The 24,383-nt window shown below is 44.6% G+C and overlaps 1 protein-coding gene across 3 annotated transcripts in view; it reads right to left on the reverse strand.

The window, feature by feature from the left end:
• LOC121279048 (myosin light chain 1, cardiac muscle-like) overlaps positions 1-21,575 on the reverse strand; it is a 40,939-nt gene extending 19,364 nt beyond the window's left edge. For 2 of the 3 annotated variants that reach the window (XM_041189861.1, XM_041189862.1), the window contains exons 1-4: positions 21,377-21,575; positions 19,188-19,215; positions 10,001-10,150; positions 7,303-7,476 (exon numbers count right to left, since the gene is read on the reverse strand). In XM_041189861.1, the coding sequence (XP_041045795.1) occupies positions 7,303-7,476; positions 10,001-10,150; positions 19,188-19,215; positions 21,377-21,484 (460 nt within the window). In that variant the 5' untranslated portion in view covers positions 21,485-21,575. The remainder of the gene's footprint in view (positions 1-7,302; positions 7,477-10,000; positions 10,151-19,187; positions 19,216-21,376) is intronic. The other variant, XM_041189860.1, reaches the window with a different exon arrangement.
• Between the last annotated feature and the right edge of the window lie 2,808 nt (positions 21,576-24,383).

Raw genomic sequence — 24,383 nt, forward strand, 5'->3', positions numbered from 1 at the left:
GTTGACTCTATCTGATTGCCTTAAACTTTTTTAAATGCCCTGCTATAATTTCTTTAATAATAGCTAACTGGCTTGTAGTTTCCTGCTTTCTGCCTCCCTCTTTTTTTTAATAAACGAGTTACATTTGCTATTTTCCAATCTAATGAAACCTTCCCCGAATCAAGGAAATTTTGGAAAATTAAAACCAACGCATTAACTATTTCACTAGCCACTTCGTTCAAGACCCTAGAATGAAATCCATCAGGACCCGGAGATTTTTCAGCCCGCAGCTCCAACAATTTGTTCAATACCACTTCTCTGGTGATTGTAATTTTCCTGAGTTCCTCCCTCCTTTCCATTTCCTGATTTACAGCGATTTCTGGGTTGTTACTCATATCCTCTATACTGAAAACCAATACAAAATATCTGTTCAATTCATCTGCCATCTCCTTATTTTCCATTATTAATTCCCCAGACCCACTTTCTATAGGACCAACGCTCAATTAACTCTTGGGTCCTGGACCCACTCTTCTCTCCCTCAAACTGAATGTCTCTACTCTCTTATTTACCACATCATCCCAAATGTGATCCCTTGCCCCCACTATTTAGTTTAAGGCCCTCTCCACCTCCCTAGTTATGAAGCTCGCTAGAATATCAGTCCCAGCATGGTTCAGGTGTAGACCGTCCCAACAGTACAGCCCTCACTTTCCCCAGGACCGGTGCCATTGTCCTACAACCAGAACCCACCTCCCAGACCAGTCTTTGAGCCAATCTCTAATTTTATTTTCCTATGCCAATTTGCACGTGGTTCAGGTTAATAACTCAGAGATTATTACCTTTAAGGTTCTACTTCTTAATTTGGTGCCTAGCCCCTCATATGGACTATGCAGAACCTCCTTCCTCATCCTGCCTATGTTGTTGGTACCTACATGGACCATGACAACTGGATCCTCCCCCTCCCACTGTAAGTCCTTCTCCAGCCCTGAGCAAATTTCCCGAACACTGGCACTGGGCAGGCAACACAGACATCCGGAATCTTGCTCTTTGCTATAGAGAACAATGTCAATGCCTCTCACTATACTGTCCCCTACAACCACTGCATTCCTTTTTGCTCCCCCTACTTGAAAGCCTTCCTGTGCCATAGTGCCATGGTCAGTCAGCCTATCCAGCCTGCAGATCCCTATCCCATCCAAACAAGCTGAGAGAACCTCAACCTGTTGGACAGTTACTGAGGCTGACACTCCTGCACTCCTAGCCTCTGGGTCCCCTTACCTGCCTCACTCGCAGTCATAGCCTGGTTTTCCCAGCCCACCTTCCAAATCAGAAGGCCCTATCCTAAGTGGTGTGACTGCCCCCTGGTACAACGTGTCCAGGTAACTCTCCCTCTCCCTGATGTGACACAGTGTCCACAGCTCAGCTTCCAGCTCAATGACTTTGAGCCGAAGCTCCTCAAGGCACAAACACCTGCTGCTGAAGTGTTTGCCCTGGATCACACTGGCATCCAGGAGTTCCCACATGCTGCAGCCATGGCACATCACCTGTTCTGCCATCTTTATATGTTTTAATTAACTACTTAATAATTTTATTTAATTATTTATTTTCTTTTATGTATTTTACAAATCTTACCACAAATTCCTGTTCTATATTGAACCTTAGGAATAGAATAGACTTAGCCACTTAACAGATACCTACCAAACAGCTAGCTTCTTCCCCTGTAGTAGAGCAAGAGCCAATTCCTGTAGGATGAAAAAAAAACAAAAGCGGTACCTCCTTCCCCTCCTCACTGAACTCCCTCATCTCACCACACTCTCCCACTCCATTAAAGTCACTCAAATGCCTGAATTTATATGTTCTGAAACGAAGGGACTGAACCCAGGTACAGAAAAAAAAAGTTTGAGCTAGTTCCCTTAATTAAGTATTTTAGCTGCTGCCATTGAATAGCTTCTATCTCCCTGTTTAGATCCTTGGATGAGACTTAGAACTTAAGCAGCATTTGCAGTTAAATGTTGAATCTATGCAATATTAGATTTTTGTAAAGCGATTTAAGATTCCCTCAACTCATCAATACTCTCACACTCTGTTGTGGGAGTGCATATAGCTATGGCTTCTTCACCTAAACCTTTGAGCTCCATCCCATAGAAGGACCAGGATTGAAGGTGCATGGGAGAACCATCATTTCCAAGTTTCCCTTCAAATCATGCTTCACCTCAGTTTGGAAATGTATCACTGATCTCTCATCGCCATTGAATCAAAATCCTGGAGGTCCCTAACCAACAGCAGAGTAGGAACATGTTCACCATTTGGACTGCAGCAGATCAAGAGGAAAGCATTTCTCAAGAGAAACTAGGGATGGCTAATGAATGCCAGCCTTCCCAGTGACATTAAAAAATACAGCAAATTACTATGGAAAAACAGTTACTGTTGTTATGTAGACCAGTGTGACAGTCATTATTCACCAGCAACATCCCACTTTTGAATGCCAGTTTAATTGCCAGTTCAATTTAACCTGCGGTCTGTCCGCAAGAAAGACCCAAACCTCCCTGTCGCTTGCCATTTTAACACTTCACCCTGCTCTCTTGCCCACACGTCTGTCCTTGGCTTGCTGCATTGTTCCAGTGAAGCCCAACGCAAACTGGAGGAATAGCACCTCATCTTCCAACTAGGCACTTTACAGCCTTCCGGACTGGATATTGAATTCAACAACTTTAGATCCTGAACTTCCTCCTCCATTCCCACCCCCTTTCCGTTTCTTCCCCCTTCCTTTTGGTTTTTCCAATAATTTATATAGATTTTTCTTTTCCCACCTATTTCCATTATTTTTAAGCCTATATCTTTTATGCCCTGTTAGCCTTTCCACCCCACCCCCACTAGAGCTGTACCTTGAGTGTCCTGCCATCCATTCTTAATTAGCACATTCTTTTAAATAAATCACCACCTTCAACACCTCTTTGTTCTTCTGTCTGTGACATCTTTTGATTATCTGCTCCTATCACTGCTTGCTTGTCCCTACAACCACACCACCCCCCACTTCTCTTCCCCACCTACCGCCCCCCCCCACCTTAAATCAGCTTATATTTCACCCCTCTCCTAATATTCACTCAGTTCTGTTGAAGAGTCATGAGGACTCGAAATGTCAACTCTTTTCTTCTCCGCCAATGCTGCCAGACCTGAGTTTTTCCAGGTAATTCTGTTTTTGTTTCAGTTAACTTATTTGTTTGGAGAAATGTTGACCAGAATGCTAGGAGTACTCCTACTCTTCAGCCAATCTGAAGGAGATTTGAGTTGTGAAAAATATTGCTGTGACAAAGGTGCAGTGGACAGTAGATATTTAAGTGTATTTCTGAAGAAAACAGTTTGAGGGATATAGTGAAAAGAGGATTGGTAGGGTTGAGCTATGAGAAAAGAACAAGCTTATTGAAGTTAGTGGTGTTTCTTGTTCCTAAAAATGTTAATATTCTTATAAAAGAGTTACAATGTCAGAACTTAGAAAGGTAGAGGGAAAAAGGAATGATATTAACAGCAAACTGTTGTTGATAAGTAGGCCCTTTGGTGTTTGCCAAACACTTGAGAAGATCATCTGCATGCCCCTGTCCATGCTGCTGGAGGTCACTTTATCTTTATGTCTGTAGTGATGTGTTTCCATTTTAGTTCCTCTGATCTAATTTCCATAGCCATTGTCCCTCCAGCCCCTCCCCCACCAGTAAATTGGCAGATTCCCAGGCAGCTGCAAAGAATGAGACAGCCCACTCAGCCCATTCAAGGGCATATCTTACAGTGTTGTTCATCCATATTGGGAGTTTTCTGAATGAGCTAAATTCTTAGAACAACCAGGAATAGACCTACCCTTGGATGCCTGAAATAGTGCCCAACCCAGATTAATCTCTCACTATACCAAAGACTGAAGCTGCCACTGTGCTAACTATTTCTGATGTGTTTTTCCCCCTTGTTTCTTTTTCATGTGAAGGACCAGGGACAAGAAAAGGCCATCAGCTCCATTAAAGTCCATCCCAACCAAACACCCTAAAGTCCCTAGAGGATGTTAAAGTCTTCCTTTATTTCCTTACTTGGCATGTTATTCCAGACATTTATCAGCCTTTGCATGAAGAAATTCTTTCTGTATCTGTTCTAAATTTACTTTTTACTTGTGCCTTATTTTTAGTAACATTCAGGCTGCAGCAGAGAGCTGGTATAGACATGGTAGGGTTGATTTTAACCCGTATGATTAAGCAGTTAAAATGCAGCAATGTATACCCCTCTGCATCTGGTTGCCTTCCTGTGGGTTGCATTTTTACCCTGTTCTATCGAATAGGTGAGTAGGGCACCTGATAGAAATAGTGGGTGTTTCTTTAAATATAAATCCCCCATTATCAACATCCTGGGGGTTATCGTTGACAAGAAACTGAACTGGACTAGCCATATACATAATGTGGCTACAAGAGCAGGTCAGAATCGTGTGACAAATAACTCGCCTCCTGACTCTCCAAAGCCTGTTCACTATCTACAAGGCACAAGTCAGGAGTGTGATGGAATATTCCCCACTTGCCTGGATGAGAGAAGGTCCCACAACCTTCAAGAAACTGGACACTGCCCAGGACAAAGCAGCCTGCTTGATTGGCACCACATCCACAAACATTCACTCCCTCCACCACCGATGCACAGTAGCAGCAGTGTGTACCATCTACAAGATGCACTGCAGAAATTCACCAAAGCTCCTTCTGCAGCATCTTCCAAACCCACAACCACTACCATCTAGAAGGACAAGGGCAGAAAATAGACAGGAACACAGTTGCCTGGGATGAAACATTTAAGTTATGAAGAAAGGTTGGATAGACTTGGGATGTTTTCGTTGGAGCAGAGAAGACTGAGGGGTGACCTGATTGAGGTGTTCAAGATCATGAGGGGCATGGACAGGGTGGATACGGAGCAGCTGTTCCCTTTAGTTGAAGGGTCAGTCACGAGGGGACATAAGTTCAAGGTGAGAGGCAGGAGATTTAGGGGGGATGTGAGGAAAAACTTTTTTACGGTCTGGAATGCACTGCCTGGGAGGGTAGTGGAGGCGGGTTGTCTCACATCCTTTAAAAAGTACCTGGATGAGCACTTGGCACGTCATAACATTCAAGGCTATGGGCCAAGTGCTGGTAAGTAGGATTAGGTAGGTAGGTCAGGTGTTTCTCACGTGTCCGTGCAGACTTGATGGGCCGAAGGGCCTAGTCTGCTCTGTGATTCTGTGAAGTCACTCACCATCCTGATTTAGAAATATATTGCTGTCTCTTCACTGTCAGTGGGTCAAAATCCTGGAACTCTCTTCCTAACAGCACTGTGAGTGTACCTACACCACATGGACTGCAGTGGTTCAAGAAGGCAGCTCACCATCACCCTCTCAAGGACAACTAGGGATGAGCAATAAATGCTGACCCAGCCAGCGAAGCCTATATTCCGTGAATGAATAATTTAAAAATGCAAATCAGGCTCCAAGGATGTTATCTAGGCCCTACCACAATTTTAGCCTGAGGCCTGCTCGGAGTAAACTGTTGTGGTTTCTCCACCAGGCTAACCTACTGGCAAACAGATCCAGATCCTAGAACCTGCCCTGGACTCCTGGCAGGACACTGATGGCAGCCAAGCAGATGAGGCCCAGGGAGCTAAATTCTCCCAGGCCCTGTGCAGTGGATGGTATGCCTCAGCTCACTACCCACAAAACTCTCGTCAGCAGTTAAAAGTCGGGCTGATGTCTAAAGGCCTCTTTCTGAATTGTAAACAATGAATAAGATCTTTCAGCGCATCCTAATTCATGCATTCATAGAAAATCTGTGAGTTTCTTAAATGATTTTCAATTGGTGTTTTAACCACCAATGATTAGTGAGGCAGAGACTAGGGGCTGGGTTTTCAGGCCGCTGGAATTGGGGTTAAAAATTAGCACTGCCAACTGGCACACTAGTTCCCTGGCTCTACCCCGCTTTTAGGTAATTTTGTGGAGGCTTGATTGGGGCAGGAAGGGCTACCCACCCACACGCGGTGTGTAGCTGATCAGACTCATGATTGGCACCCCATCCACAAACATTCACTCCCTCCACCATCAATGCACAGTAGCAGCAGTGTGTACCGTCTACAAGATGCACCGCAGGAACTCACCAAGGCTCCTTAGACAGCACTTTCCAAACCCATGACCACTACTATCTAGAAGGACAAGGGCAGCAGATACATGGAAACACCACCACCTGGAAGTTCCCCTCCAAGCCACTAACAATCCTGACTTGGAAATATATTGCTGTTCCTTCACTGTTGCTGGGTCAAAATCCTGGAACTCCCTCCCTCCCTCCCTCCAGCACTGTGGGTGTACCTACACCACATGGACTGCAGCAGTTCAAGAAGGCAACTCAACCCCGCTTTCTCAAGGGCAATTTCAGATGGGCAATAAAAGCTGGCCCAGCCAGTGACACCCACTTCCAATGAATGAATAAAAAAAAACTACAGGAAGAGCCTTTAGGATGAAACGAAAGCAAATTGGAAACAAAAAAAAAACTTATTGTAGACTCCAAAGAAGTTCTGTAATGACAAAGCAACCAAGAACAATCTCCACTTAAATCAATAAACCTTCAACTTATTCAGAGAGCTTATAAATTGTCATATCTGTGTCACATTTCAATTAAATGTTCTCTCTCCCTTGGTCTGTTATCTGCCTCTTCTGGGACCAGAATCTCCGAGTCCATGAATATGACTCCCAACTCACCCATTGGCATCAGCTCCATCAGCAAGGGTCTGCACAACCAACCAGAAACACTAACTCAACCAACCAGAAACACCAACACAACTAATCAGAAACACCAATTCAACCAACTGGGACATCCAGGCCCATGAACAAGGCCCTCCAACTCTGTCAGTAAGACCTTTAACACAAATTTCAGCAGCTCTGGTGGCAAATAATTCCTTCAGTTAGCTTCAACTCTACAGAAGTGGGTGTTCCTGTGGGTCCAGCTTGAGTCTGCAACATGAATAATGGACACTACTATAGAGAATAAGTGCAATAAACCTGCAAAACCAAAGGAATGATTCAGCGCAGTTGATTGCCCCCATAATGATTACAATTATCTTAATCCTCTTGATTAGGAAACTGTTCAGGAAAATTTTAAAGAAGGAGAATAGAACATGTAATGACAGCCAAAGAATTGACAATAAGGTTTACGATCTGAAGGACTCTCGACTAGGGGCAATCAATGTTATCTTGTTCCCTCTTAATCCCATGAGGGCACAGTGACAGTCAAGGCTTTGGACTTATAACTGTCACACCCTTCACTAGAAATCAGTTAGTCCTGAGATACAGACCCAGTGTAGCTAAGACATGGCGAAGTTCAGCCCCCATTACTGTGCCATTTCCTTCTTTATCGAACACTCTCAGACCCTCAACGAAGTCCTCAAATGTGCCTTGGTCTTTAACCTTGCAGATATGTTGGTGCATGGGCAGAAATGTGTCGAAGTCCAACATCTTTGTATTCATCTCTGGAAAGTAAAGGAAATTAAAATTATTTTATTTTAAAAAAATACTATGACAGTATATAACTAGGTGCAACGTGCATCATGAATCCCATAAATATCTCCATTAGCATGCTGAGCAATCACTGACCAAGTACTGTAAGTTCACTTAAAACATTGCAAAGTGAAAATGTCAGTTACAATGGTTTCCGACTTAAACATCAAGACCTCTGAGACTAGATTTCTGGCCAAGATTGAGCTGCGGAAAATTCCAACATCTCTGAGGAGTTTTTCACCTCCCAGTTGGAGTGAATTTGGCTGCTCAGGTAGCAAATTTAGTGCATGGCCATACAAACATACGAACAAGGAGCAGGAGTAGGCCATTCAGCCCCTCGAGCCTGCTCTGCCATTTAATAAGATCATGGTTGATTTGATAGTAGCCTGAAATCTGCATCCCACCTACCCCCGATAACTTGTCACTCTCTTGCTTACCAAGAATCTATCCACCTTTGCCTTAAAAATTTAAGACTCTGCTTCCACCACCCTTTCAGGAAGAGAGCTCCAAAGACTCATGACCCTCTGATCCTCTGGTATCTGACCAAATCACATCAAGCACAAATTACGTTCTCCTTTACAAGTGTGCACTGTTACCTGACACTCTCCTGAATAGTTCTCAACTTGAATTAGTTTTCGAGTACTTTAAAAATCCAACATTACATGATAATCCTTATTTTATTAAGATTTAAACAACTACATGCACAACCTTCTACTGTTGCTTTACAAATGCCATTTTACAGATTACCTGTCCTGTCCATTCTAGACCTAACCTGTTGTCTAATTGATACATTGTCCGATGTCGATTGTTAAATGACTGTCTTAATGCTCATACTCAAATTAAAACATTGACACTTAACTGAGGTAGGAGGATATCTATATATGCTCAGACTATAACATTGGCATTTAACTAAAATCGGATGATGTTTATAAATACTCATACAATACCGCAGCAGAGAATGTTCTAATTTTGAGAGGATGGTAGATACGTTTTCAGTGGACAGGACTACTGATCAGCATTGTGGGAGCTTCTTCAGCACATGGATTGCAGCAGTTCAAGAAGACAGCCCACCATCGCCTTCTCAAGGGTAATTACAGATGGGCAATTAATGTTGGTCGTACCAGTGACATCCACATCCCAAAGATGAATTTTAAAAAGTACATCATACAATCACCCCAAGAAAGAAAATTAATAGTTTCATCATTTTTATTAATTCATGGGATGTGTCATTAAAGCCAGTATTTATTGCCCATCTCTAATTGCCTTGAGAAATTGCTGGTGAGCTGCCTTCTTGAACAGCTGCAGTCTGTGTGGTGAAGCTTCTTCTATAGTTTTTAAAAAGGGACTTCTAGAATTTTGACCCAGTGACAATGAATACAGTGATATATTCCCAAGTCAGGTTGGTGTTAGCCATAGGGGGACCTTGTAGTTGGTGGTGCTCCCATGTACCTGCTACCCTAATCCTTCTCGGCAGTAGAAGTCGAGGGTTTAACAAGTTGCTGCAGTGCATCCTGTAAATAATACATACTGCAGCACCTTTGGAATTAATATTTAAATTTAAGGTGGTGGAATGGGTGCCATTCAAGCAGGCTACTTTGTCTAGGATGGTGTCAAGCTTCTCAAGTGTTGTTCGAATGGCACTTATCCAGGCAATAGAAAAGTATTCCATCTCATTCCTGGCTTGTCTTACAGGTAGTTGAAAGGCTTTGAGGAGGCAGATAATGAGTCATTTGTTGCAGAAAACCCAGTCTCTGACATGCTTTTGTAGCCACAGTATTTATATGGTTGGGCCAGTTAAGTTTCTGGTCAATGGTGAATCTGCATGATGTTGATGGTGGGAGTTTTGCTATAGTAACACCATTGAATGTCAAAGGGAGGTGGGTACGTTCTGAATTGTTGGACATGTTAATTGCCTGGCATATCTGTGGCATGAATGTTACTTATTGCTTATCAACCCAAGCCTGAATGTTGCCCAGGTCGTACTATATGTGGACGCTGTCTATTTCATTGGCTGGGATTTTCCTGCCCCACTGGGGCGGGACCCACCACAGGGAATGTGGCAGGCTAGCTAAAAGTCCATTGATTTTTGGAGGGACTGGAAGATTACAACAGTGGGCAGGACCTGAAAATCCCAGACATTACCTTAATAATTGTGAATGCTACTGAAAATTGTGCAATCAACAGTGAACATCCCCGCTTCTGGCCTTCTGATTGAGGGAATGTCATTGATGAAGCAGCCAAAGATGGTTGGGCTGAGGTAATCTCCTGGGGTTGAGATGATTAGCCTCCAACATGGGTATGATTCCATTCAATGGAGAGTCCCTCACCTCCCAATTCCCACTGACTTCAATTTTACAAGGGCCCCTTGATACCACATTTAGTCAAATGCTGCCTTAATGTAAGGAATCGCCACTCTCACCTCACCTCAATAATATCAAAGATTATTCTTTAACCAAACGCTTTTCTTTGTTAATCTATGCTCTTTTAAACACTTACCATCTTGTTTGGGTCTCCCTAAGACCTTCATAACTTCTGCATTGGTTGGGTTCTGACCTAGAGCACGCATGACATCACCACACTGGGCATAAGTGATCTTCATTTCTGAGGTGGGTGTTCTGTCAAACAGGGTGAATGCCTCCTTGAAATCTGAAAGAACAAAACAATCAAAGAAATGTGACATGTCATGTGGAGACATGGACATTCCGTGCAATGGTTCTGATTACCTACTCACAACTAAGACACTGAGTCATGCTGATGCAAGATGCTACTGATTCAAAGCCCATTTTCATGTCACAGTAGAGGGGAAGGCAAATTGGTGTCAAACTTGCCTCCCATGCCAAACTACTCTCACATGCTTCTTGTTCATTATCTCAAATTAGTGCCCACTGAGATTAACGGTTGTCTTGCAACAGCTCTGTTGGCAACGTCTAACTTCAAGAATGAGAATATTGAGGAACTGGAGGAAGAACAAAAAAGATTTATGAAGACAATACCAGAACTGTGAGGTTATACTTATCAGGAAAGGATGAACAACCTGCATATCTTTTCTCTTAAACAGAGAAGGCTGAGGGGTGACCTTCTTTAAAATCATGAAAGGTTTTGATAGAGTAGACACAGTGTTCCCAGTTGTGAGGAGGAGCAAACTAGAGGGCATCAATATAAGATAATCACCAAGAAATAACATTGGGAATTCAGGAGAAACTCCTTTGCTCAGAAAGTGGTGATAATGTGGAGCTCACTACCACAGAGAGTAGTTGAGGAAATTAGTGTAGATGCAGTTAAGGAAGCTGGATGAGCATATGAAGGAGAAAGAAATATAGGGTTATGCTGATGGAGTTAGATGAAGAAGGATGAGAGGAGCTCTAGTGGAGGATAAGTGACAGCATGGACTGGTTAAACTGAATGGCCTGTTTCTGTGCTTATACTCTATATGTAAATCTACGTAATAAGATGAGCCAAGATAGACACTATATTAGACCCAAATAGAGTGAGTCTCAGTCTAAATGAATTAGTGATTTGGTGGGTGTGTTTTGTGTGTCTTGGGGCAGAATCATCCCAGATTTGCACAAAGTGTGGTAGCGGGCAGGAAAAACAACATTTTACCCGTTGGCTGCAAAGGCAACTTCTCACGCCGTATTGTCCCAATCCTGCTGCATTAATTATGCATTCCTGGGAAACACACCTTTTTGTTGGTGGGCGGGCTCTCATTCACCCGCCATGCCATCACCTTGCAACTTGCTCATGTCAGGCACCTTATTTAAAGTGAAACTGCGTACATACCTCTCGGTGCTTCCAGCCCAGGACTGCTGCACAGAAGACATGGCCCCAAAAGGCAAAAAGACTACAGCCCACCGGTTTAGTGATGTGTCCCTTGAGTGCCTTTTGGATGCTGTGGAGGCCTATCATGATATCCTGTACCCCTGCTGTGCCTCAGGTGGGCCAGCAACATCAACAATCCAGCTTGGGAGGCAGTGGCAACAGTGGTCAATGCCAATGCCCTCAAAAGAGGACTGCCACCCAGTGCCGAAAAAGGATGAATGATCTCTTCCGTTCCACCATGGTAAGTCACTCCTCTCATCACTCTCAACTGACACACTCATAAACCATCATGCATCCACAGGGCCCTCACTCCCTGCCAGTTCAAGGGACATTGTCATTCACTCTCTCATACACACCTTTGGTACCAGGATCATTGTCCTGATTCTGTCCATGGGACCACTCATTACCCACACATGCCAGGCATACTTATCATTTGGCCTGACAGGCGTCCTGCTTACACTCTCTCCATCTCTATTCATGCAGGACAAGGTGGCACACAACAAGAAGGAGAGGTCGCTAGCTGGTGGAGGAATGCCTGAAATCAAGGTCCTCACAGACTTTGGAAATAGAGTCATCCAGCTGGCTGGCGAGGACCTGGACTGTTCCTGTGCTGACAGTGAGGTTGAGGGTGCTCTACCAACAGTGCAACATCCGTCAGACAACCATGCTGTGAGTGATGTATCTTGTTTCACAGGCCCCTGCCATGTACTAATTATCTCTCCTTGCTTTTGCAAACACATCTGGGAAATAGCCAAGGGGGAGCCCATGACCCAGGTCCTCGACTCAAGCCCCGAAGAAACCTCTGAAGAGGAATCTGAGGACACCTTAATCGAAGACCTGTCACGGTGCTCAACCACCCCTTCCACCAACACAGAGACACACACCTCGGTGGGACCTAGCTTTAGAGTCGCCTTGGGGTCACAATCTGGTGAGCACGTTGCACTGTCTGATCCACAGCAGGGAGTGGCAGGGACTTCCCAGGTCTCCAGCACTCGGAGGACTGCTGGAGGCCAGAAATATGCAGAGTCCAAATAAGATGATGAGCCTCTGGACTCGGACATACCTCAGTTGCTGGAGCTGCAAAGGCAAGCTTGGGAACATCAGGAAGGGATGTCCACTGCACTCTTCAGATTTCAGGGCACGATGGAGGAGTACGTCCGCCTTCAGGCTGGGGTGATAGCGCCGGCATTGCTACACACCGAGGTCAACACTGGTCGGATGGTGGCCGCCATGGAGACATTGGTCCAGGACATCGGTCGTGCACAGCTGCACGGGATGAATTCCATCGCTGACGCCATAGTTGGCCTCCAACAGTTTCAATGTGAGAGGGGTGCAGGCAGCTCGATCTTACTCCAGCTACCCCTTCTCCTCAAGGAGTCAGCCAGGGCCCTTGGGCACCCATAGGGAGGAGGATCAGCAGGTGCACACCCTGGGGCCATCCACCCAGGTGACTCTGGGAATGTCTGGCCCATCCGAATTCCCTCTTCCTGTGACCCCAACAGCTCCAGCTCCACAGGCCGAGGAGGGTGCCACTGCCTGACAGCAGGATCCTGAAAGCAGGCCGGGGCCCTCCAGGTCTTGGTCTGCCAGAGGACGCCCGCCAAGGTAATCACAGATAGGGTGTAGCAGTCAGCAAGCTGCCTCCACCTCCGCTTTGGATATCTGGGGAGCACCAAGATGTAGCGACAGGGTTAGGAAAGTTAAAAAGATATAGTTGCACAGTTAGGGCATGGGTGTTAATCACTTCTATGTAATTTTAACTATTGTACATAAATTCCCAAGAATGTCTCCCTGCCTTTGGCTCCTTGTTCTGATGAGCAGTGTTGCTGTGTCTCAGGTGTGAGACCATGGTTTCTGCACAAGACAAAGACAAGTGTCTCAGTCCAGGGCCTCTTCCCTGTACTTTGTGTAGCCTTCAGACCGAAGTGATGGTCTGTACCTTGATGGTGCTTGTCATTGCTGTCAAAATGTCGTTGGTGGATGTCACAGGGCACGGTCATTCTCCCTGTGTGGTCTCAGCACCTTTAAAGTGGGGCTAACACCCACCTCGTCAGCATCTGTGACCAGTGATGCTGTGCTCCTGAAGGGGTCAGATGCTGAAAGCTGACAAAGGATCAGGTGCATTTAAAGTTCCAAGGCTGCATCTCTATGATATGACCCTGATCACGGAGCCCAGTGAGCTGCCCTCGGCCAGACAGGAGGCAAGCATTCACAGAGGCAATGTGAAGATCTCTGGAGTGTCCTCACTGCATGTCATCGTCGTCCTCCTGGGATTGAGCAACTATTAGGGTCTCTGCTGCATCTCCATGATAGGAGCATTATCACAGTGGGTATGTGTGCTGCTGTCAGCTAGACAGGAGTCAAACATTCACAGATGTGATGTGAGGATCTATGGTGTCTCCTCACTGAATGTCGCCATCATCTTCCACAAATCTAGCAGCTATGAGGGCCTCCCGAGCGTGCCTGCCTTGCCTGGCCAGTGCGAAGGCCTCATTGCCATCATTGTCGCCTTTGAGGACCTCCTCACCCTCATCACTGTCGACATCCTGCTCATTGGAGGAGATGTCCAGCTCCTCCATCTCCTCCTCAGCCAGTTCCTCTCCCCGTTGCCGCGCCAGGTTGTAAAGGGCGCAGCAGCTGACGATGATGCGTGACACCCTCTGTGGATTATATTGCAGGGCTCCACCGGACCGGTCCAGGCAACCTAATTTTCAGCATCCTGATGGTTTGCTCCACCAAGATGCACGTTGCAGCATGAGTTTTGTTATACCTTTGCTCGGCTGCAGTCTGAGGCTGCCACATGGATGTCATCAGCCATGTCCTCTGTGGATAGTCCTTGTCGCTGAGGAGCCATCCCTGCAGCCTCTGTGGACCCTGGAAGATGTCAGGGAGCTGTGAATGACTGAAAATGTAGGAGTCATGGACACACCCTGGAAACAAGCTCAGACCTGCCAGATGCATTTGTGGTGGTTGCAAACCAGCTGCACATTCAGTGAATGGAAGTCCTTGAGGTTGACATAGTTGTCTGCCTGTTGCGATGGAGATCTGAGTGCCACGTAAGTGTATTCGATCGCACCCTGTACCTGTGGGAAACCTGAGATCTGGGCAAATACATTCATTCTTGCATCCTGGCTTTCCTAGTCCCGTGCGAAATGCACAAAGTTGTGTGCTCTTGCGAAGATGGCGTCCATGGCTTCATGGATGCATTTTTGGGTGGAGGCTTGCGATATCCCACAGAGGTCACTTGTAGATCCCTGAGAGGAGACACTGGTATAAAAATTGAGCACTGCGGTCACTTTCACGGCCACTGGCAGTGGGTGCCGTCCATGCCCATGTGGTGCCAAACCCTGCAGTAGCTGGCAGATGTGACTGACCAGTTCCCTAGATGTGCGCAATCTTCGGTAAAAATGGTTCTCAGTCATCTCCAGGAATGAAAGGCAGCGTCTATAGACTCTGGGTCTAGCCAGGCTCACTGTGGCTCTTCAGTGGTGCGTGCTGGAGCCCCTGCCGCCCCTTCTTCCTGAGAATGCTACTCCTCCCTCTGCACAGCCAGGTGCCTCCATCACTCTCTTCTCCATCCCTGTGCACAGCTAGTTCACCAGGCTCCATGCTCCTGATGTATTCCTCCTGAAGGATGAAAGAGTGAGACATGTGGGTTAGCTTGGGTGTTCTAAGAACCTCTCTTGGTTAAGTCTGAAGGCCTTTTAATGCATCCCGGAGAGTGCTGGTTAGCACTTGGTTGGCCAGAATTTAGTCACTACATGGCTGCCCGAAACACCACCTTCCTCATTCCCACTCCACCTGACGGGTTGACAGCAGCTTTGCCCATTGGACTGCATGCTGTGCTCTCAGCTCAGGCACAGGCATTCTCCTAATCCACACTGCAAGGCTGCGCTGTTAGCTTGAACCATGGGGGAGACTGGTCCAAACCAGAATGATGACACTGCAAGATGCTGTGAGTGCCTCCACCAGTGACTTGGCCAGCTTTAGCAAGGAGATTGTACAACACGCCCAGTCGTCCAACTGTTTCTGCAATCCACTAAAACACTCATTAGTTTGCAGTCTGTGCCCAAGATGTGAAAAGCTCTGGAGCACTTGGTGGCACTTTCATGCCTCCGCGTTGCTTGAGTGGGCAGTTAAGCCAGAGGCCCGACTCTAAGCATGTCAATGTAGCTGTGCCTGAACTGTCTCAGCTGCAGAGAAATGGTAACTTTATACAAGGTTTCCCTGATGTGTGGCCACTTCCCTTTCCCCTACCCCTCAAGTGCTTGTGCACTACCATCAACCACTGGGCAGCCCTTGCCCCTCCCCACCATCTTGCCTCAACTGCAGGGCAGCCCTTATCCCCTGAAGTCATTTGACCACAGTGCAGCCCCAAGTCACCTCCACCTTGAATTCCAAAAGGCAATCCTGGCGAGCATTGCGCAATCTTACTGTGTTCTCATTTCCGAGTTCCCCTTGTAGTGCAGACTGCCAAGTGCACACCTTAAATATGCTGTTGTGAAACACGTCAGCATGATTGTAAGCAGACGTGCTTATAATGAGATGCAGATGTATTACAATGAGGTTCCTACATGCTATGTTGGGAAACATGGCCTGCCGTTGACGGGCAGAGCGGGCAATTGCAAAATGGTTTCATGACTTCATGAAACTGATTTTTGGCCTTCTCGCCATATTGTCTGCTCATGTTGCCAAATACACCTGATGCCAGCGGGCACTGAAAGTTCCACCCTAGGTCTGTGGTTTGCATCAGATTTCTGATGGCGTCAGTGTCTGTGAGAGAAATCGTGGGGCAAATGGAAAGCACACAGGTAGATCCAGCTGTGCCTGCTATAACTCTGAATTACACATGTTAGCAGTGGAGATGTGGGAAAATGGCTATCTGCAATTACACTTGAACACTGCAAACTAGTATGCTGATTTGAATAATTAAGCAATCTCTGCCTGAAACAGGCAGGCATGCTGTTGCCCACCTGAACATTGGGCACCAGCGGAGTGGTTGCATTTCCGCTCTTCTCAGTTTTCATTTGCTAGCACTGCCACAACCCCCGGCCACCAATTTTTCTCTGACTGTGGCCGTCCCAAACTAGGTAGAGAAGGAACAAAAATAAAAATACCTGGAAAACTCAGCAGGTCTGGCAGCATCTGCAGAGAGGAACACAGTTAATGTTTTTGGATTTCCAGCATCTGCAGTTTTTTGTTTTTATCTTAGGTAGAGAAGGATTTTGGGCCCTGTATTTCCATAGCCCGACTCTCGGCTGACTGAGGTAGTGACTGAGGTGGCTTTGATGTTTTGGTACAAAAACAGAATTACCTGGAAAAACTCAGCAGGTCTGGCAGCATCGGCGGAGAAGAAAAGAGTTGACATTTTGAGTCCTCATGACCCTTCAACAGAACTGTTCAGAATCAGACCTGCTGAGTTTTTCCAGGTAATTCTGTTTTTTTTTGGATTTCCAGCATCCGCAGTTTTTTGTTTTTATCTTTGATGTTTTAGTCATTTTTACTGTTACCCACCTCCCATCCACTATTTTTGTACCAGAAGAGAGAATCAAAGAAAAATGAACTGGAGGGAGTAATAGTAAAAATGTTGATGGCAAACATTTTACTCCTTTCTTTCTCCAATTAGTTCCCTTCTGTCCCATTAAGTTGCTGACTCTAGCTGTTACTCAGCAATCCTTCCATGCCTCACCCAAGTAGCCAACCTTTTGTATTAAATTAAAGGCACTATACAAATACAAGTTGTTGCTATTGTTGTTGTGACCCTAAGCAATCTGTGCTGCCAGGCTTTTTAACAGTGGGTATGTATCACCATCAAGCCCAATCATCTCCTTGTTCCTTGATTTCTAAATATAGTCACTGTATAATGATTAGGAGTGGAATCCTAGTTAATTTTCCTTGTATTGCAGGCAGAGGTCAACAGGCAGTAACCTAACTGTTATTGTAGTTGCGACCAACTAAAGGGGGTGGGGAGGGATGGTTTCAGTGATAGCCCTCACCTCTGAGTCAAAAAGTTGTGGGTTTAAGCGCTATTTCAGGACTTCAACACTTAATCTAGAATGAGTGCAGTCCTAATGGAATTCTATACTATCAATGGTGCCATCTTTTAAGTAAGGCATTTAACTTTGTCTGCTCTCTCAGATGTATATAAACGACCCCATGATGTCATTCAAAGAGGAACAGATGAGTTCTACTGGTATTTGGCCAAGATCTATCCCTCAACCACCAAACACCACCAAAACAGTTTATCTAGTCATTTTGTGAATTGCTGTTTGTGGCAGCTTGCTGTGTGAAAATTGTCTGCAAAATTTCCCTACTTTACAACACTGACAGTACTTCAAAAAGTAATTTATTGTTTGTTAATCGCTGTGGGATGCCCAGAGACCTTGAAAGGCACTATAAAGGTCTTTCGATTCAACATAGACCAAGGCTGAATTTTTTCTTTGTCGTGTGCGCTCAATCGGCAGGCTTGGGAGCAGTCGGGAAACAGCCAGCCAGCGTGAAATGCACGCCGAAAAGCTCAGTGCTGCCGGGGTGGGGGCGGGAAGGGCGATGACATCACCACGGTGCTGGTGAGCACTTCTGGAGAGCTCCCTGAAGGCAGACAGCTGCCTCAGGGAACTGCAGAACTGCAAATAATAAAATAAAGCACATAAAGCTGCAAAAGAATGTTCATGCAGCACAATCACATACCTGAAAGCTGTCATGAAGTGATATTAATGTCTATAATGTTATTGGAAATTATTGTTAAATTGCAATTGTAGTAGGGTCTGTTTCTATGTGTGTGTCTGTGTGTGTTTTAATTGGATTAAAACCAGCTAGTCAGGGTATTTTGATGTGTTGTAGTTTGAGATGTTAATTAGATAAACTTAAGGAGAAGGTAAAGTGTAAATTTGCATTTGTTGAATAAACCATTCAAAAGAATGGGTAAAATCTTGCACCTAGCTGGAAGACGTCAAACAATATGTTTATATTACTAATAAAATTGGTGGAATGAAAGGAGAGGTAAAATTAAAAAACCTAGTAATACAATGGAAAATTTACATTCAATGGAAAAGCTAGGTATAAACAGAAAGGAGTTTGTGTGTGTAAGTCAGAGGCATTTAAGGTCTAACCAGCCTGCAAGCCTACAACTGTATCTGCAAAGGAAACAAATTGAAAGGAACCTCACTTTGAATTCATAAGGTTAAATGTGCTTTGCCTGGTGTCTGTTTAAAGTACATGGGTTACTGTTGCCTTGGTGAAGATTTACCTGGGAGTGATGAATTTGGGGATTTGTTTAAAAGTTATTATGGTAGTAATTTGTAGACATGTGCACGTGTTTAATTTGTTGTTAAATTAATAAATGTTCAATTTAGTTTTATATAAAAATCCTTTAGAGGCTCGGTGGTCTTATTCCTGAATTCAGAGCTGCATCTCAAACATACCAATTGAAAATATAGGTTATGACAGTTGTTCAAGTTTCCCTCTGGAATTTAAACAGCTCAGCCTTTACCAATTGCTGCGTCATAACAAAAGCACACCTCATAAAAATGCTGTCCCCAGATATTCCTTTTTATTTTATTTCCTAAGGGAGATTTCATCCCGCCCTTGGACGAGGTTTCATCAAAAATGTAAAGGCCACCTGGCTGATTCGCCTCTCCACCAACCATAAGGTTGGATGCGCCACAGAAAATAGCAGATAATTGCACTGTTAATGGGCTTAGTTGCCCGCTTAATTGTCAGCGGGCGCACGATCACCCGCAGAAAGTAAAATTCTGCCCATTTGTGTATCCTGGGATTTCAGTACTGTGTTCACCACACTTTTTTGACTTTCTCCTATAATAAAAATGAGCTTTTGTAGTGTTGGTAGTGTCTACATCCTTACCTTCAATCTGATCGGCATTGAATTCAAGCTGGAAAGGAAAGAATATTTGTGTCAGTTGGAAATTTTACAAGACCTGCTAAAAGAAATCAAACTTCTTAAAAATGGAAAAGATACCCAATAGCACAATGATATTTGTGTTCCTGACTAATAACAACAAGAAGTTGCATTTAGTACCTTTAATGTAATAAAACATTTCAATGTGCCTCACAGGAGGGTTACCAAACGAAATGTGATACTGAGACACATAAGGACAGCCAATGCCTTGATTTAATGGCTCATCCAAAAGACAGCACCTCAGACAGTTCAACTGTCGCTTGGTACTGCACTCAAGTGTCGGTCTAGGTTATGCATTCCAATCTCTGGAATGGGGCTTGAACTCATGAAGTCTGAATCACATTGTTATCACTGAGATTACAACAAAAGTATAAAAAAGAGCCACAGGACCTAATCCAAGGGTAGAACCTTCGGCTCTGCTAGTGCGGGTGGGGCCCACTCGCCAAGGTGTAAAATGACGCATGGTGACATCGGGCGTGTGTCCTGGCGTCACTGTGCCTCATTTAGATTTTCAACTGCACACCCACCAAACTGTCAAAGGCCTATTAAGGCCATTTAAAAAGCCAGTAAATCAATTAGCTGAGCTGCCCGTCCAACCTTAATGTTGGCAGGCAGACAAAGAGCCCAGGCAGCCTTCACATTTTTCTTGGAACCTCATCCACAGAGCAGGCATTTTGCTACTTTAAAGCCATATAAATGCAAGGTGCTGTTATATCTGGAAAAAAGTCAAATTTATTAGCTTTGCAAATAAGGTGATTGTTTCAGATGGGACAATAAAACAAAACTAGATCTCTTGGTTTTGTTCAAAATATATTTTAAGTGAATTTTCTACTTCTCAAGCAGAAGCATATATACTTATCTGTTTCAGGCACCCAGAGGTAGCACTAAACACTCCCAGTGCAGATACTGCAGATGTAAAGTATGGGATAAAGCTCCAGCTACACTGTTCAATCAAATACCCACAGGTCAGTTAAAGCACTGGTTAGATACAGAATAAAGCACCTTCTACATTGTCCCATCAAATGCTCCTCTGTCTTGTCACATTTTCGATCAAGCCTTTCGTGCAACAAAACATCCCAAGGTAACTCAAAGGAGGAACAATGGAAAGCAATAGATTAGTACTGCTTTAGCATTCAATTTTCTAATGTCCTGTTCAGGGCTGAGCTTATCTTCAAACTGAAATCCCACAATGTAACCACAGAATACCTCATATTTCCAATGCTGCAAATTCTGTCCATTCTTCCCATATTGCATTACAACCGCTGTTAAAACCCTTATCTACTCCTCTCTATCAACAGGCACAACTACCCCAATGCTCCCCTCACCTTGCCTCAACCTGCATCTGTAATTTTAGTTTTTAAAAGTTTGTTCTTAGATATGAGAGCAATGACACAAAATCTCATTAATTGCCTAATTTCCTTGAGGAAGTTGTGGGGCCCCTTCTTATTGAACAGCAACAATAGTTTTGCAAATGAGTTGATGGATCAGCCACGTCAAAGGGCATTAAGAGCCAACAAGGTAGAATTGGAGTGGAGACACGTAAGCCAGACTGAGTAGTGGCAGCTTCCCTTCCTTGCAGAGTATTAGTGAGCCATTTGGGTTTTCATAGTATTCTGACAGCTTTAATGTTAACTTTTCTAGCACCAGCTCACAGCATAGGAACATGGGAATTACTAAATGAGAAGATGAAAGGTCTATCTGGTTCACCTTTTACCATCCTGGTAGTTGCATAATACAAGTTATCAAATTTATTAAATTCTGTTTCACAATTCGCAATAGTAGAATTTGAACTTCTGGGCTGCTAGTCCAACATAACCACCTCACCGTATAAACTGTCGAACTCTGCTGTCTACAAATTATCCCTCACTGAGTTCTGCACCTGTCCTGGACTTCAAAATCCTTGTCCTCAACTACAAGTCCCTCAGTGCCTGGTCCCTCCTCACTCCTGCAACACTTGAAACAAAGCATCCAAAGGAAAGATCTCTACCTGAAATCTTCATTATTTTTATTTCTAGATGTTAAACATGCCTGCATGAATTTTTCTATTTGTTTGCAGTTTTCCCTTGATTAGGCAGGCTATTTTATATCACATACTGAAAGAGACAGATCTTGCCGGTGGGGGGAGGTGTACTCACAGTTACTTTCTTGGGGTCGAATTCAGGCTCTTTGGGAACCTCTGGCTCAATAGGTTTCATCTCCTTCTTCGGTTCCTCTTTCTTGGGTTCAGGTTTCTTGGGCGCCATGTTTGAGTGTCAGAAAGAGATGAGAGGACTGCAAGGGGATGGGACAGAGGTTGAGCAGAGAACGGGCACACGATGTCTGGGACAGAGGCCTTTTATCTCTGGTCAGCTCTCCCAGGCATGCCACAGTATCATTTGTCCATACATTCCAGGCCTGACAATGCAGCCTTCACTATAAATGGAAAAAGCATCTGTTGCTATTTAAAAGCTTTGGACTTAGTATTGTTACCACCAGCCTTGGGATAGAAAAGACTTTGAGTCGGCAAATCACAGAGATGATAAAGTCACAATCCAGATTGTCAGTCACAGCAGCCTCTTCAGATCTTTTTAGATTTAAAGATACTGATTAAACAGCAGACCATTCAGATCCTTTTAGATTTAATGGTACTCATTAAACAGCAGCATCCTGCAAAGTAAAGTTTGAACCTAATGGTGCTTTTTTTCTAGTTTTTGTCCCCTTCTTTCCTGATTTAACTAGGGTACAGTTCCACAGTTCAGAAAGTCCCTTTCCGGTACCTCCTGGCCATTCTTTTCAGATAAGACTATACTGTGAGTGTTATCTTGGTTTGTAGCATTGACCTCTCTGGGTAAAAGGTTGTGGATTCAGGCCCAGGAATTTAGCACATAATCCAGGTCAAAAATGCAGTGCAATACTGAGGAAGTGTAACACTCTCAGAAGTGCCATCTTTAGGTCACGCCTTTATATCTGTTGCCTATTCCAGCAGTTCCAGTAGATGTAAGATCCCATGGTACTATTTGAAGAAGAGCGGGGAAATTTTGCCAATGTATGGATCAACATTCCTCCTTTAACCTGCACCAACAAAAAACAAAATTAACTGCCATTCAATTTAGTCCAATTTATGGGATCTTGCAGTGTGTAAAATGCTGCTGTCTTTACTACATTCATTGTGTGTTGTGTAAGATTGTTCCAAATTTAGTTCTGCTGTAGATACCTTTTTGGGTTCAGTAGTATTAGCTGCTCCCTTAGACGGTGTCAGTGTTTTACTTTTATAGTAGTTGACTCACACTGCCCCACATCTACTTGCTCATTTGCGTGACTCAGGCATGTAACAAGAACATTTCCTTACAGTTTTACATGTATGTTTCTTCAGTTTGTCCAAAGGCGGACTGACACTAGAGAAAGCAACATTTGTTTTGATTTGAAAGCTGCTGTATTCTACATTAAGGTGGATAGCCTGGAGAAGCTGTGATTGTTCTCCTTAGAGCAGAGAAGGCTAAGATGAGACTCGATAGAGTTATTTAACATCATGAAGGGCTTACTTAGAGTAATAAACAGAAAATGTCTCATTTGGCTGAAGGGCTGATTGCCAAAAAAACCGAGGCAATATGAAAAAAAATATTTTTCTACAATGAGAAGTTAGGATTTGGAATGCACTGTCTAATAGGGTGGTGGATGCAAATATTGGCCTTCAAAAGGGAATTGGATAAATACTTCAAATATAAAGATTTGCGGGAATTGCAAATTGAAGTTGAAAGAGGGAGGTCTAGTGGTAGATCCCCTGCTGAAATTTAATGGTGAATCAGGGATTTAATTGGACATGTACAGGTCTCCCATGCCTCCTGAAAATTTCCTAGCAATCCCTGATAGATTGGCCTATTGCCTCATAGGGAACTCCTTTGTTGACAGTCACTCAATTTTCGATCAAGGTACACAGCAATCGAAAGGGGCTGAACCGGCTGAAAACCATCCCCCTTCCTTTGCATCCAACTCCCCTCAATGGCGATCCCCTCATACAAACCCCCTCCCACTTCATTTACCCACCTTCAGGAATCCAGCAGTGATCCCCGATGAAGGCCTCAGTGCATTGCTGGCAACAGCTCTTGTGGGTGGGATTCCTGCTTACTGGGACCTTGATCAAGTTGAAGGCCTGCACTATCCAAATAAATGTCTGCTTGGACATAAATAACGTTAGGCCTCCTGTAGAAAGGCAACATGGGGTTCCCGTCGATTCCCCAACCGGTGTGCGGGACCCCCCTCACCTTAAGTAAATTTCGCTTTCTTTCTCTTTTTTTAAGTCTGACTTCAGTGTCAACATTTACTCAAAACTAAGTTTCCCCCTTCCTCCACTTATCGTAGAGCAGAATCCACCAGCCTTAGCTTGGCAATGACCCCTGCTGAATTCAAATGAATAGGATTGCCATGGGGAGGGGTGGTTGGTGGGAGTTGGGTGGGGGTGGTGGTGCTAATGTCACTGGACTACTGTCACTGTTCCAGTACAGTTACAACACTGGCATCTACCTGGCTATGTGGAAAATTGCCCAGGTATGTCCTGTACACGAAAAGCAGGACAAATCCAGCCTGGCCAATTATCACCCCAGTCTACTCTCGATCTCAATCATCAGTAAAGTGATGGAAGGGGTCATCAACAGTGCTATCAAGCAGCACTTGCTTAGGAATAACCTGCTCACTGAAGCTCAGTTTGGACTCTGCCAGGGCTACTCAGCTCCTGACCTCTTTACAGCCTTGGTTCAAACATGGACAAAAGAGCTGAACTCCCGAGGTGAGGTGAGAGTTACTGCCCTTGACATCAAGCAGCATTTGACTGAGTGTGGCATCAAGGAGCCCTTGGGGAGTCAATGAGAGATGAGAGTCAGGGGGAAAACTCTCCACTGGTTGGAGTCGTACCTAGCACAAAGAAAGATGGTTGTGGTTATTGGAGGTCAGTCATCTTAGCTCCAGGACATCACTGCAGGAGTTCCTCAGGGTAGTGTCCTAGATCCGACCATCTTCAGCTGCTTCATCAATGATCTTCCTTCCATCATAAGGTCAGAAGTGGGGATGTTCGCTGTTGATTGCACAATATTTAACACCATTCATGACTCCTCAGATACTGAAGCAGTCAGTTCCAAATGCAGCAAGACCTGGACAATATCCAGGCTT

The sequence above is a fragment of the Carcharodon carcharias genome, chromosome 6 (assembly GCF_017639515.1).
Source record: "Carcharodon carcharias isolate sCarCar2 chromosome 6, sCarCar2.pri, whole genome shotgun sequence".
Classification (NCBI taxonomy): domain Eukaryota; kingdom Metazoa; phylum Chordata; class Chondrichthyes; order Lamniformes; family Lamnidae; genus Carcharodon; species Carcharodon carcharias.